The 13,464-nt window shown below is 38.5% G+C and overlaps 1 protein-coding gene across 1 annotated transcript; it reads right to left on the bottom strand.

The window, feature by feature from the left end:
* Positions 1-12: 12 nt before the first annotated feature.
* On the bottom strand, positions 13-9,054 carry hif1an (hypoxia inducible factor 1 subunit alpha inhibitor). The gene is made up of 8 exons (XM_023278250.3): positions 8,646-9,054; positions 5,654-5,904; positions 4,963-5,111; positions 4,687-4,832; positions 4,328-4,434; positions 3,351-3,414; positions 3,139-3,249; positions 13-2,836 (listed from the first exon to the last, which is right to left on the bottom strand). The coding sequence occupies exons 1-8, from the start codon at positions 8,823-8,825 to the stop codon at positions 2,780-2,782; spliced, it is 1,065 nt and encodes a 354-aa protein (XP_023134018.2). The 5' UTR covers positions 8,826-9,054; the 3' UTR covers positions 13-2,779.
* Positions 9,055-13,464: the final 4,410 nt, after the last annotated feature.

The following is a 13,464-nucleotide window of genomic DNA, read 5'->3' as shown; positions in this document are numbered from 1 at the left end:
ACAATTCTGCAGTTTAGAACTTTTAAAACAAACTTTAATCAGAGAAATAGGGAGACCACATGTTCAAACACAAAAAAAACAGGCACCCATCAATAAAAACATGCCTCTATCTCTATGAACTGTTGTCATTCTCACCATTAAAGCTGTTTAATGCCAGAGTGAAAACAAACTTTTTTTTTTTTTTTTACCATAAAATAGAAAATTAAAAATCGAGCTTCTGCAACAATTAATGCCATGCCAATGTATGGCAAGGCACATGACGTAAACGATTAACTTATCAGTAGAAGAGGATGAAATATCAGTCTTTTGTCTGGTAAATTATTTTTTAAAGAGGAATTATCAGTCATTATTTGATCATTGTGCAATTTGTATTAAATACATATGCACATAATCAGCAGTTTAAAGGTTGAACCTTAATCAGACAAAACTCTTGAAAACTTTTAAAGTTCACCATTTGCTGGTCCATCCAATTTCACATGCAAAAATGTTCTAATCATGAAGATACTCATTACTGGTTTGTGTGTTGGTTTGGCACATACAGCACAGTATATGAAATTATCCCCTTTTTATCATGTAAATCTTTATAGTGATTCAAAAGAGCACTTTAAACTTGCACAGCTATCTTTCAAGTTGCTTTCACTTTGAGGTCTTTAAAACATGTCTGTGCAAAAGTAAAAATAATTGGATTTCAGATGATTGTTAATCAACAGGTATCAGGAATTCAGCTTTTAGTACAAACTGCATCATCATTATATCTCAGATCTGCTGCATTTACTACAACATATTGAACAAGAAAAGCACTCAGAGAGCACAGTACTCTGCCAAGGCTGCTCAGTCGTTGTATGATTTCTGGCAGATCAGTCCCGATACGTCCACAGCGTTGGATTTGTAGTAGGATAGCAATCATGTGATCGTCAGCAGGCAGCTGATGTAGCGTTCACTTGTTGTCACAGTTAAAGTGATGCCATGCCGCTATCTCACAATGATTTTAGGGCTGGTCCAAATTGCAATTTCTTTGCTCCAGATATTTCGGCCCAATTAATGACGAATATTTGAATATTTGGTTCGTTGGCCGGGGGTGGAGGTGAAGCACATTTTTGAGAACTTTCATCTTGCTTCTCAGAGTGTTCATTGTTGGAGTCCGACAGCATTATCATAGCATTAGCATGGATATCTCGGTCTTCGGCTTTTGTCTTCTGTTTACTAACACAGGTGAACTGAAGTGTGACATCACGGTTGGTAGGTCCGCCTGATACAGCGGGGGGCGAGGAAGCAGCAGATCCGAGTATTCAGATCTCAAAATTGATATTCAGATACCACCACAACAACCAAATAATTGGATATTGAGATCCAGCCCTAAATGATACAGAAATCTTTAACAAAATCCGTGGATCCAGATTATAAGCCGCATCACTGCCAAAATCTAATCAGGTGGTCCTTGTGTCATTTCTGACCTTCCCTGAAAATTTCATCCAAATCCGTTGTTCAGTTTTTGAGTAATGTTGTGCACAGACAGACAAACACACGTATGCCGATCGTCACATAACTCCGCGGAGTAATTATTATATTGCAGCGTAGATCAGGTAAGACGTCAGGTTTATCATGCATTTGCAAACCTGACCACTAGATGGTGCCATATATTGCATTGCAATGGCTATACTAAGCAATGTTCCAGCGGATCTTCCTGCTAGTGCAGTCAGCTAATAGCATTTTAACATAAATCTATCATTTATGCAATTTACTTAAACCACTTTTACTCTCGTTGTTGTTATTATTATTGTATTACTCAGAAATTTCACCATAACACAGCAGCCTCCTGTATTTTCTTCTGAGTCTTAAAATTAACTATTTGCAACCAAAATTACACTGTGTAATGTAATGTCAGCACTCCCTCATCTGTTTCTAGTAAGCAGAATAACACATCCAATAAAGTCCTTGAAATACAAATCAAACAAGAGCATTTATAAAACAAAAAGCAATCACTCTGCTTTAAAAAAAAAACTTAGCTTATAGAGGTCACATATTCCTTCAACTGAATATATGAGCACCCTTTTATCACAGCCATACATTTTAATCATATTTCATCAGTTTTTAACTACTGTACTTCTGTGTTTTTAATGCATGTGCCTATGCTGTCTACGTTGAATCAAAAATCTTGCCGATCACTGCCCTAAGCCACGTCACTAGTGGAGATAATGTAGATAAATATTTTCAAGTCACTCAGTAGCATAGCTGTCTTTGTGATAAAGATGGAGAATATGCTCATGTAAATATTACTAATCAAGCCACAGATGAGTTAATCCATAATAAATATCCGCTGTTTAACTGATGTGTACTGTATATAAAAATATATAATACCCTTTAATCCATCCATTAGTGGTCAAAATATTGAGGTTGCTCCAAAGGTACCAATCTCAGACAATTCCCGATTAAAGCTAATACTCATTAGCTGGACTGAACTGTTAAGAGAATACTGATTGACATAAATACATGTAGACTTGCATCCAATTAGGTTTCGTCTTCAAGGACAATCGAAAAAAGTCTTCAAGTAGGTCGAAATTCCATGAGTTAGTTGGAGGATTTTTCTGTAATTGTTGTGTTTGCAATGACGATGGCACTCGGAGACGACTGAAGCAGAATGGTTTCAAGACGGCTGCTCATTGCCATGCAGTGTTACTTAGCTCCAAAGACAGATTGCGAGTTAAACTCACCAGCAGTGTCACTTTCACATGCATACAGTTCCTGAAGCTGTCTAGTGAACAGTTTTAATGGCGGGCCTCTAACTGAGATCCTGGTCATATCGCCCCTTGATCATTGTTTTCAGCAAAGGTCCGACCTACAGAAAAACAAAACAGATTTTTGTTTAGAAGAAGCTACTTCATAGAGTCAGACATGATACATTGTTTTACTCACTGTCCTAAACTGCATATATATCTCTCCTTTGAACTAAATCAGGTAAGCCATAAATATTCACATTAATTGGGTTGCTGGAAGGGTCGGCATGCCCTGGGGATTTCATGCAACAGGTGACCTAAATGTGGATCTGATTTGATGTTCTAGAAATGGGCAGTGACATTCATGTGTGACTTATGCAATCAGTACACTGATAAAAGGAAAGGCAGTATAAAAAGCTTTTACTTCATGTGGATCTCCAAGTGCTTCTCCCAGCATCTTCTCAATATTTCTCATGATGGCCACCTTCTGATGAGCTCGCAGAGGATATTCTATCCTTTTCGGTGTGGGGGCGCCCTGAACGAGAGAGTCAAATATGAGAGAAATCATTAGGAAGTGCAGTGGTAAAGATAGCACAAAGATTAACATAATGGTTGTAGTGAGTTCAATTTGCATACTTTGTACCAGAAGTTTACAGTGATTGTCACTCCACCATTCAACAGTGACTCAATGTGATGCCACCTGAAGAAGGAACAAAAATATAATTATCAAAATTCATCAAACTGGCTGTCAAAGAGGAGATGTAAATTTTAGCAAATTTCGGGCTACATCTGGACAAATTGACACATTTATAACATTGACCTACATGTCTGTCGTGTACACAGTTCTCTATGTGCACATCTACAAGGGATTTTATTAAAGGCTTAAGGAGGTTCTACTGTTTTATATTTTTTCTTTGGGGTGATACATGTACAAGAACACTGTAAAGAATAAATGCAAAATACATGTGTGAAGTGATGGCTGCTAGTCCGACTAGGCTTGATCTTTGAGCTCACGTACAAGTAGATTTCTTCTTGAAAAACACAGACCACAGAGACCATATTCTATGTACTTCCTCTTCACTTGAAAACTGTTACTGAATGTGCAGGTTTATGCAATAAAGAGAAATCTACCACATAATGCCAGCTCCAAAACACAAGCAATACAATAAAGTCAAGTGGCATTTCTAGAACTAAAGCTTGTGCAAAGAACTGTTGATTATTAGTATAAAGTCTGTGAAGTTTGATGACCAACAAGGAAAGTACTATATATCGACATATAACTGTTATTACTATTTGTATATTTCTTCTTACCAATTAAGGGCTGTTTCTAAAATAACCACCAATGCCCTGCATTGTGGATTTGTGCTCCAACACATCAACTTCATTACTCACAATCGCAGCTGCACTTCGGACACTTTTGATGACACAAATGTCTACTAATTCAGAGCCAATCAGTAAGACAAAATGACTAAAGGAGGATTCTCTAACAGCTTGGTGAGCTTTGAAATTCTGAAAGCGTATGAGCGAACGTATGAGAGATTGTTAGCTTCACTAAGTAAATGATGCCTGTATGCATAATTTCTACAGAAAAGCCACAAAGAAGTACTTCTTACCAATACATAGGGATGTATAGCACATCTCCAGGGCCCACTACAGCCTCATAGCCAACAACATTTTTAAAATTGGGAAACTTCTCATAGTCTGGGTTATCAAAATCAACCTAGAAAAGAAAAACAGACATCGATTGCAAATTGTGAACACACTCTTGTCCATGCTTCTTTACTACATGTAAAAGACACTTCTGACATTTGTAAAATTTAACGTTCATTAAAATATAGCTCCATTTCTTTATAAAAAAAAGTATATGCTTACTTCCAATGATCTTAACACAGCCTTTTTACATCTTTATATCAATGTCTTTGAGTAGTTATGTCAATAAAACTAGGTGTACTTCAACACATCTTCAACTTACTTGGCTCTGTCTGTCACATGGATGATGGACAGGATATGGATAGAGATATTCAAATTGGTCTGGAGGGAAAAGAATGCATCTCTTATGGCCTTTGATCTGTGCAAAGAAGTTCTGCTGCTCGTCGTAATGTGCCGGCGTCACATTGCCTACGGTGAGAGAGAATGATTAGAAACTGTAATGTGCAAAACAAGAGGTGAGGTCAGATAAAACACTTTTATTTTTTACAGCAGAGATTGCCTTTCTTCTTCAGTGGATGGCTAACTGGCAGAAGCTTACCCTCCATGCCTATGAGCAGCAGGTTGGATGTCAGCTGTCCCCAGTTCCTCTTGGCTTGCTGCTTGTTGATCCAGTTCCAGTTGAAACCAAGAAAGTCAACAACTATCTTCTTTCCTACTGTGTCATTCAGGGTCTGCTGCAGATATACTCTTGGAATTCATGAGAAAAGACACATGCAAAGTGTGTGAGCCACTTTAAACAAGTCGCAATGCAGCTCATGTTCAAAACCTGTGCGTATAGGATTTCTGCTTGTTTACAATGTACTTCTATTTCAGCTGACTACATCTCCTTTAGACTGAAGAGCAATATGACATAGGGGTGGGTGGACAGTGTAAATCCAAACTGATAACAGCCAATGTGAGTGTCAGCAAGTCCAACAGTCAGTTCTCTTTAGTAAGTGATCTGGGTGTGTGCCACCAGGCCAAGTCAGGTCACAAGAATATGCTGCTCCCCTGATTCTCGTGCATAAACGCTTAGTCATTTGCTCAACTTTCCTTTGCTGAGAAAACACCCTTCAATGTCAAACACATATGCAAAACAATCACATCTGACTCTGACACCTGGCTGATTCAATTTTAAAGAGTGAAATTTAGACTAAGTATCATCCCAGACAAGGTTAACCCAAATATAGCTTTCATAATATTGCCACGCAGCAGTGCAGAGGTCCAATTAAAATATCTTCATATCCTACCTTTCTTCTCCTTCCATTTCCTCCGTTTCATGCATTTTATCCACAAATTCAGAGAATTTCATTTCCATTCGTTGAGACTTGGGGACAAAGTTCTCAAAGTTAGACATTTTTTTCTCATCGTAGTAGAGGAATTTGTGCTTTTCTGCGATGTAAACAGAGAAGTCTCCATTTCCAATGTTCTCCTGGAGGTACGCAATGTCCCATTTGAGAGCCGGATATACAAGGTTCGTGTCTGTTAAAACCACCGGCTCCTGCAAACAAACAGAGAACATTTCAATACAAGAATTTATACTTGGTTAATTCATTTAAATGTGCGTATACACTTGTAAATATAAGCTAGATCTCTCTAAGCATTCAGAAATAATCACTCTGATCCAGCTAAAAGGATTATCAATTATAAAGTGTTTGTTCTGTGTGTGTGTTTTTTAAATAATTACTAGTGTGTTAGCTCATAATTTCATTAGGATTATTTGGTGAATATATGAGTTTTTTTCTGGCAGCAAAAAAGTGCAATTAATGGTTTCACTTAACATCTACTTTATTGAAACATTTATCACCATAAAAGTGATGTATAAAAATAGGTTAAATATACTTGCAAAAATGGGCTTTAAAGCGGCCTTTTCGCGTTTTTAAATAAAAGACTCGTTGCATGAACACTGACAGTTGATGCACGAGTATCAGTTGCAGCACTGTCCTGTGTAATCCATACATGTGTGCAGCAGACACGCTCAGCTCTGAGGGCTACGTGACTAACTGAACGTAGACCGCTGAGCGCGCTCCCGCTGCCCGCCTGCCTCGCACCTCACCGGTTTCACTTTCGCAGCCGCGTAGACTTATAACGATGCTGGAATACGCACACGCTGAAAAATTACCTGCAGTGCGTTTATAAATGCACCGACTCGGGTGCTGATGTGTGCTTAACTTTCCTTATTTACAGCAAAGAAGCGACACACACGCCGCGCGCCGCTCTTTGGTTTTCACGCCTGCGCTCTGCGTGCGTCGCTTTGGATAGTTAAAGAAATGCATCTTAACTTCTTGAATATGCTTTGATTCCACTTGCAAGATTGCCGGAACATGCACATATCCTCAAAATTTCTTTTAAATGGATGTTAGAATAATCTAATAAGGAGACAGCATATGAAGATTTGGACACCAGTGCTGCTCTACTGAGACTCTATTGGAAGCAGAAGAGGTCACTCCTATTGTGAGCCACGATATGCATAACATCACCATAAATTTTATGTTTTTATTCACATTCATTCATGGTTTGCTACAACAGCAGCTGACCTCTCCAGTTTCTGCATGCCAAACAAATAACATTCGGTCTTAACTTGTTTTAGGTTACTTCAGTCAATAAAAGAATACTTGAGACATAAATGCATGCATGAGTTTATAGCTTTCAACTTGGTGTTTGATAATAATATTAATCATATACTACATCAAAGTTAGTCTTCTGTTACCTCTGACTGATTGTCTTGCCCTCCTAACCTACTTTCCCTGCATATTCCTCATCCTTGTGACTTCTTGGACAACCTAAGAATTTTAAAATTGTATGTAAAGATGTAATTCTTAGTGTTTTTCACACTTGTTTCCAAGTGTAAAAAGCTCCAATTCAGTGTATAACAGCACGAGTTGAGGGAGTTTTCACTTCACTTGTGCCATTATTTGAAGGCCATCAAAATGAAGTGAAAGCGCCGGAGTTCCTTTGACAAGACTGTTGTTACTATTCTTGGAAAACATTTCTCAAGAGCTGAAAATGGTCTTGGTTGGTGTACAAAGAAAAGCAGAGCAGAAAAAGGGAAACTGGTTCATTTTGACAAATATTGAAGATGACTAAATTCTATTCCTGTATACACTAATATTGACAACATGTAAGTGAAAGGTTCAGATCGCCCAACAAAACTGAATGTGTCAGGGTCCTCCTTCATGAAAAATAGTGCACTTTAAGACCAAATGAATTGTGATATTCCTCTGAACAAATGAAACTGTTGTTTTAGCTGAAATGGGAGTCTGACTGCTGCTGACTGCTTTGTTATTAGCTTTCTAGCATGTTGTATTTATGTGCAAGCCTCAATGGTATCAGACCACAAAGGTAAACTACTCACTACTTGGATTACCCTTGAATTTGACTCCTTAAAGGCTGTGCTCTTTAATTATGTCAGCTTTTCCAAAACTATAAAATGCATACTGATGACAAGTAAAGTCACACTTTAGCATAAACATAGAGTGGGGCTGCTGCAGAAACTTCAACTTTATTTGTCACTAATTCAGATTTATAAAGCTCAATTTGCCTGATTAAATAGATGAATGGTTTACAAAATGTCAGAAAATGGTCATAACCTCATCATAACCCTACTTATACATATGCAAATTTCACTATTTCATAATGTACATATTTCATCATGCCTGGTGTATTGTCTCTCCCTTTTTTATTATGATATCTTTATCTTTTTTACCCTGCCCTACTTGTGTAATTGTGCTTCTTCCTGCCTTATCTATATCCAGCTGCTGTAACGTGAATTTCCCCGGTGAGGGATCAATAAAGTTTATCTTATCTTTTCATATATTGTCCTCAAATGTATTACATTGATCACAACACAAAAATAGCGTCCACAGAAATATTCTAATGTAAGAAATTCAAATGTTTGATTCATTTATTTTCTTTAAATATTAGTGAAACTGAAAAATCGATTATTATATTAAATGTTGATTAATTTAATGGTCGACAGCCATTCAGCAAACAGTGCATTGGTTGAGAAATCAGCCTTAACACAATTCATCACTTTCAAATCGAATACCGCGTTATGTACTGATAGATAACGTGCACTAATGACTGTTTTTGACCTAAATTAGCTACAGCTTTGATCTGTTATCACAATAAGGTTTATGGTGCAGTTTGCTGATATGAAACTGCCTGAAAAATCATATCTGCACTGCCAAAGCAAGTAAGGTCAGTTAAAAGTTCCGGCTAGCGAACTTAGCATGCGTTTACCTCGTTATTTATTAGCATCTCCGCTCTGGGGTCCGTGTGAGAAAGCCTGGGGATGGGCTTGGTGGGGAACGAGTATTTTCGGAGCTGAGATTCGTCCCAGCCGCGGCTCTGGACGCCGGAGAAAGCGGCGCCGCTGTCGCTCGGCGCCGGGTCCGCCTCCACAACGGTCGCCGCTGCCATGGTCGTCGACGGACACCGCTTAGCTGCGTCCGTCCTGCTCACAATGAAACCGGCGGCGGAGAGCGCCTCTTTCTCCTCCACGCTTTCCTGCTGGGACGCACAGTCAGCGGCGGAGCTCTCATACAAGCCCTGCCATTCACAGGCATTAATTTAATAACGGGAACTCGCTCCGTGCTGTCTCCGCAGCTCTGCTCCGTGTAGGTGTTTACACACGGCGTTGACAGCCACCAAACAAACGACGCACACTCCCGAAACATTCAGGGAAGCACTTGGCGCCATTTTAAATCCAGAATATCCAACAGCGACCCCTGCTGCTGCGGATGACTCAAAGGACACAACGTAATGACGTATTGCTGCCACAAGAGGGCGCTGCTGCATTTACTTTTCTATCTGAAAACGATGAATTAATCTGTGATAGATTTGAAGTTACATTTCTTTAAATCGAGTGTGCAGCTAAAAACTAGGCGTCTTACAAGGTTTGTCAATAATTTGTCGCCCTTGGGCGTACAAGTATTTAAAAATCAAACCAAGTTTATTCATACAGCACGTTTTAAAACAACCTGAGTTAACCAAAAATGCTGTTATCTTGTAATACAAGCAGCAACAAAACTATGTGCTAAAAGCAAGCAATCTGTGAACAAAATAAAAATCAATACAAAACACTTAGAAAATATACAATAAACAGGATAACTGCTTAAACAATACACTGTATAGTAACATAAATATAAAATACTAAAATATTGGGACCATTGCAACCAACCAAAAGCCACAGAAAAAATACGTCTTTAGATCTTTCCAAAACTTTGCCTGACATGCTTGAATACTGTACTTTTTAATTACAGTAATTGTATGTGATAGAAACATATTTTGCAAATATAAAATATTTCATACAAATATGTGATCTTTTTATAAAATATGAGGAATTGTCACCAAGCTAAAAAAAAAACCTGTCTGACTAGCATGCATCTAAATCAGTACTGATATGAATAATAATACTTCAGTTTATTGTTAAACTGATACAATGGTGGAAAAACTTAATTGTAAGTCTTCATATGAAGTACTCCCATTCGACATATTTAAGGAATATACAAGCATTTAATAAATTATTTGTAGCATTTAGATTATAATGTAGTTGTAAGCAAATGGCATGTTAAAGTGCTTAGTAATGTACAATAGTGTGTTCAATAAACAATTACAATAAACAACAATTACTACATCTCCTATGAAGATGTTTTTATATTACGGCAACTAGCTTTCACTGCATTATTATTAATCATTATCTGTCTCCACTTAGGAGTACCCAATGGACTTACAGTTGTTGACAATATACATTAATTATACATTAGAATATATAGATTATGCATTATTAATGTGGAAATTATTTGTTACAGGTGGTAGCTGTTTTATCGCAGACTGAGCTTACAGTTCATATACATCCTCCACAGCATCCCACAAGGGTCAGATGGTATACGCAAGACATTCCTCATAACACTCCTGTTTTTAATACGTGTAGAAATCAGAGTAACTGACGGGGGAACACGAATACTAAATGCTGATTTCCACAGAATCAGAATTGTAATTATGGTGAGGTTCCTCCAGGTCACATTAAACATAAAGCAATATAAAGTGATTTCTTTTTAAAAATTAAAAATTTAAATAATCGGTCCATTTGTATCAGTATTTACAATGTGTAGGGGGGGAAAGAACTTATAGGAATTTAAAAACTGAGAAGAAGAAGAAAGAAAGAAAATTGACCAAGCCAGAGGCATTTCAAATCTAGGCAAAATGATGAAAAAAAGAAAAAACAGAGACATGCATCCATCAGCTATTTGCACTTTCTCCTGTAGAGGGTCACAGTAGGCTGAAGTCTAACTCAGCAGACAGTGGGAAGGAGGCGGAGACCTCCTCAGACAGGCCTTCAATCCAACACAGGCCTAACGCAAAGAGCACGACAGCCATGCATGCTCACGCTCTATTAGCCAAATTAGAATCACCATTTAACCCTGCATGCATGGTTATGTCTGTGGCAGGAAGCCGAGGCAGCCAGAGAAAACCTCACATGCAAACTCCACACAGAAAGGCCTCAACCAATCAGCAGGTACAGGGACCAGACTGAACCACTGCACCAAAGAGCTGTGAAAGAACTTGGTAAAGCTGCATACAGGGTTTGAAACAGTATAAAAATGCTTTAAAGTATTTTACTTAACTGTGATGTTGAGGCAGGAGACACTTTATTGATCCCACATAGGGTAAATTCACATATTACAGCACATATATATAGATGAGGCATTGCAAGAAACAAGACAAGAAATTCGCTGGATTTTGGTTGAGTTTTTTGTGAATGTTCTTAAAGAGAACATTAGAAGTTTTACTGATATATATGTAATCATTTTAGATTTTTTAGGATTTTTTTGGGAAGATTTTTACTCATTTTTTAAAAAATATTTACAAGAATTCTCTTGCCAAATTTGGGGGATATTTTTAAATAAAGCTTTTAAGGGAAACTTTTAAGGAATTATTTGAATTTTCTTCCTGAAGGTTTTGCAAATTTTCAGAAATCTGGGGATTTTTTTTGCTGAATTTTTGGAATTTTTTTCAGACAAGGAAACAATATTTTTTGGTGCCTGTAAATGAGGACAACGGGATGGTTAATAGATATTTCGACCTGTCATAACACAACTAAGGCCATTTTTGTTAACAATTAATCCCACTAAGTGTCAGATTGCAAGTGAATCAGTGTAACCTGCTGTTTTCCTGCCATGACATGTCAGTGTCTGGTCTGAAAAAGGGTTTCATGGAGCATTTTTATAGAATTGTTGCTACTTTAAATTAAGATCTACTTCTTCCAAAATTGCTAGTTTGAATAAAGTGATGTACAATAGGAACACTTAGTTCAACAGTAATATCACTAATGATATATAATACAAGACAGATTACAGTGTTTTTAGTAGCTGAAGTTTTGAAATCTCCTCTGCTCTCTTTGTCTTTGTGTCTGTGGGGAACTGTGGCAATGGAAGGCTGAGCAAACACCTCTGAAATCCTGAGCCAATGTTTGGCTGTGGCCATCATAGCCTCAGGATTACTATATTGATCACTGGGCGATGCTTCTGGAGATAACAGAGGGCAGCACGCACTGTACCTTGCTCGTTGGACTGATCAGCTGATGAGTCCTTGTTCCTTTTTGTCAATATCAGGCTGGTTTTGAACTACATGGGGCGCACCTTATCAATCACTTTGATGATTGTTAGTCTAGACAGAATTTTAAAGCTTCAGAATGACATAATTCAAGCTCAAAGACACAAAAACATTTGCTCGTAGGTGTTTCTCTTGAGTCAGGGTATATCAGCAGATTTCTGGACTGGCTGGGCTCCCTGGTGGGTTCCCATGCTCTGTGTTTCCTGTGCAGATCAGTGAGCTGAGCTGAGCTGAGCTGATCCCTCTGATGCTCATCTCCCCCACTTCTTTGCAGCTACCCACAACCGGGAGACTGAACACCCCGGTGAGTCGCAAGAAAGCTTGTATCTCAATCCTAGCTGATAGGAACAAACACATATGCCGCTGCCATCTTCTCCACCAATAGACGGGCAGCTGACAAAGCAACTCTCAGGCAATGAAGCAGTTTCCTGAAACAGGAAACATCCGACAACTGCTGCAAATGTGACTCATAGCTAGTGCAATAATTGCGAATAAACGAGCACATGGTGGATGTGCCGCTCATCTGTACTCATCTGTGTTGGCTTTCTCTCACATTCGTGCTGACCCTCGCCCCTGTAGGTGTTGTAGGTCCAGAACCCCTAAGCCATAAATCCTATTAGTCGAGGATTCTCTGAAGCATTATAAGTCGTTTTCCCAACTTTAATTGTTTGCATTATCATTTGCTACCTGAGAGATAAATCAATCCACTTTGTGCATATTTATTTATTGTCTTTAATATGCCAAACTTGTCTGATAAAGAGGCCCAGAAATCTTACTTTAAACAGAAATTCTCCCTCTTAACAAACCAAAAAAAATCTGCTGTGTTTTAAAACTGTATAGTTAAAAGATTTATCTCTTGTGCCTCTAGATCAGAAGTTTAAATTGCTTATTTAAGCGGTAAAAGAAGGCAACAGCTTTAAGCCCCACTGTTCCTGTGTTGTGTCGCCTCTCTCCCTATCACCTCGGGCTCATGCGTTATGGCAGATTGAAGATGGCAGGGCCAGCCTGAGAGACGGAAGTTCAGACCCCTCGGTCGGAGGTCGCGTCACTCTCTGCGTGGGGGGAAACCATGTGTCCTGATCAACACTATGTGCTGTTTCACACGCCCACTACAGCATTTGTTTCATGCAGTTCAGCTGTCTTCCCTTTCTTGCAAGTGTGTGATGGTGCATTTGAGGAAATGACACAAGTGCAAGACAAAGAAAACATTTTGCATGTTTTTTTTGTACTTCAAGTGTTTGTCTCAAACTGTGGTTGCTCATGTGAATCTTGTGCTTATAGTGGTCCATTATCTTTTGAACATAGAGCACACCTGAGATTAAAGACAAACAGTAAGGTATTGTACAGCAGGGCAAAGACTAAGGGTTACAGTGGTCCTCTTATGCAATGTAAGCGTGAATTTACTCGAGAGCTGACCCATAATCTCTGTTTTTCTCAGCTGAAC

Source organism: Amphiprion ocellaris, chromosome 16, assembly GCF_022539595.1.
Source record: "Amphiprion ocellaris isolate individual 3 ecotype Okinawa chromosome 16, ASM2253959v1, whole genome shotgun sequence".
NCBI classification, from domain to species: domain Eukaryota; kingdom Metazoa; phylum Chordata; class Actinopteri; family Pomacentridae; genus Amphiprion; species Amphiprion ocellaris.
This window is presented reverse-complemented; position numbering and strand designations above follow the sequence as displayed.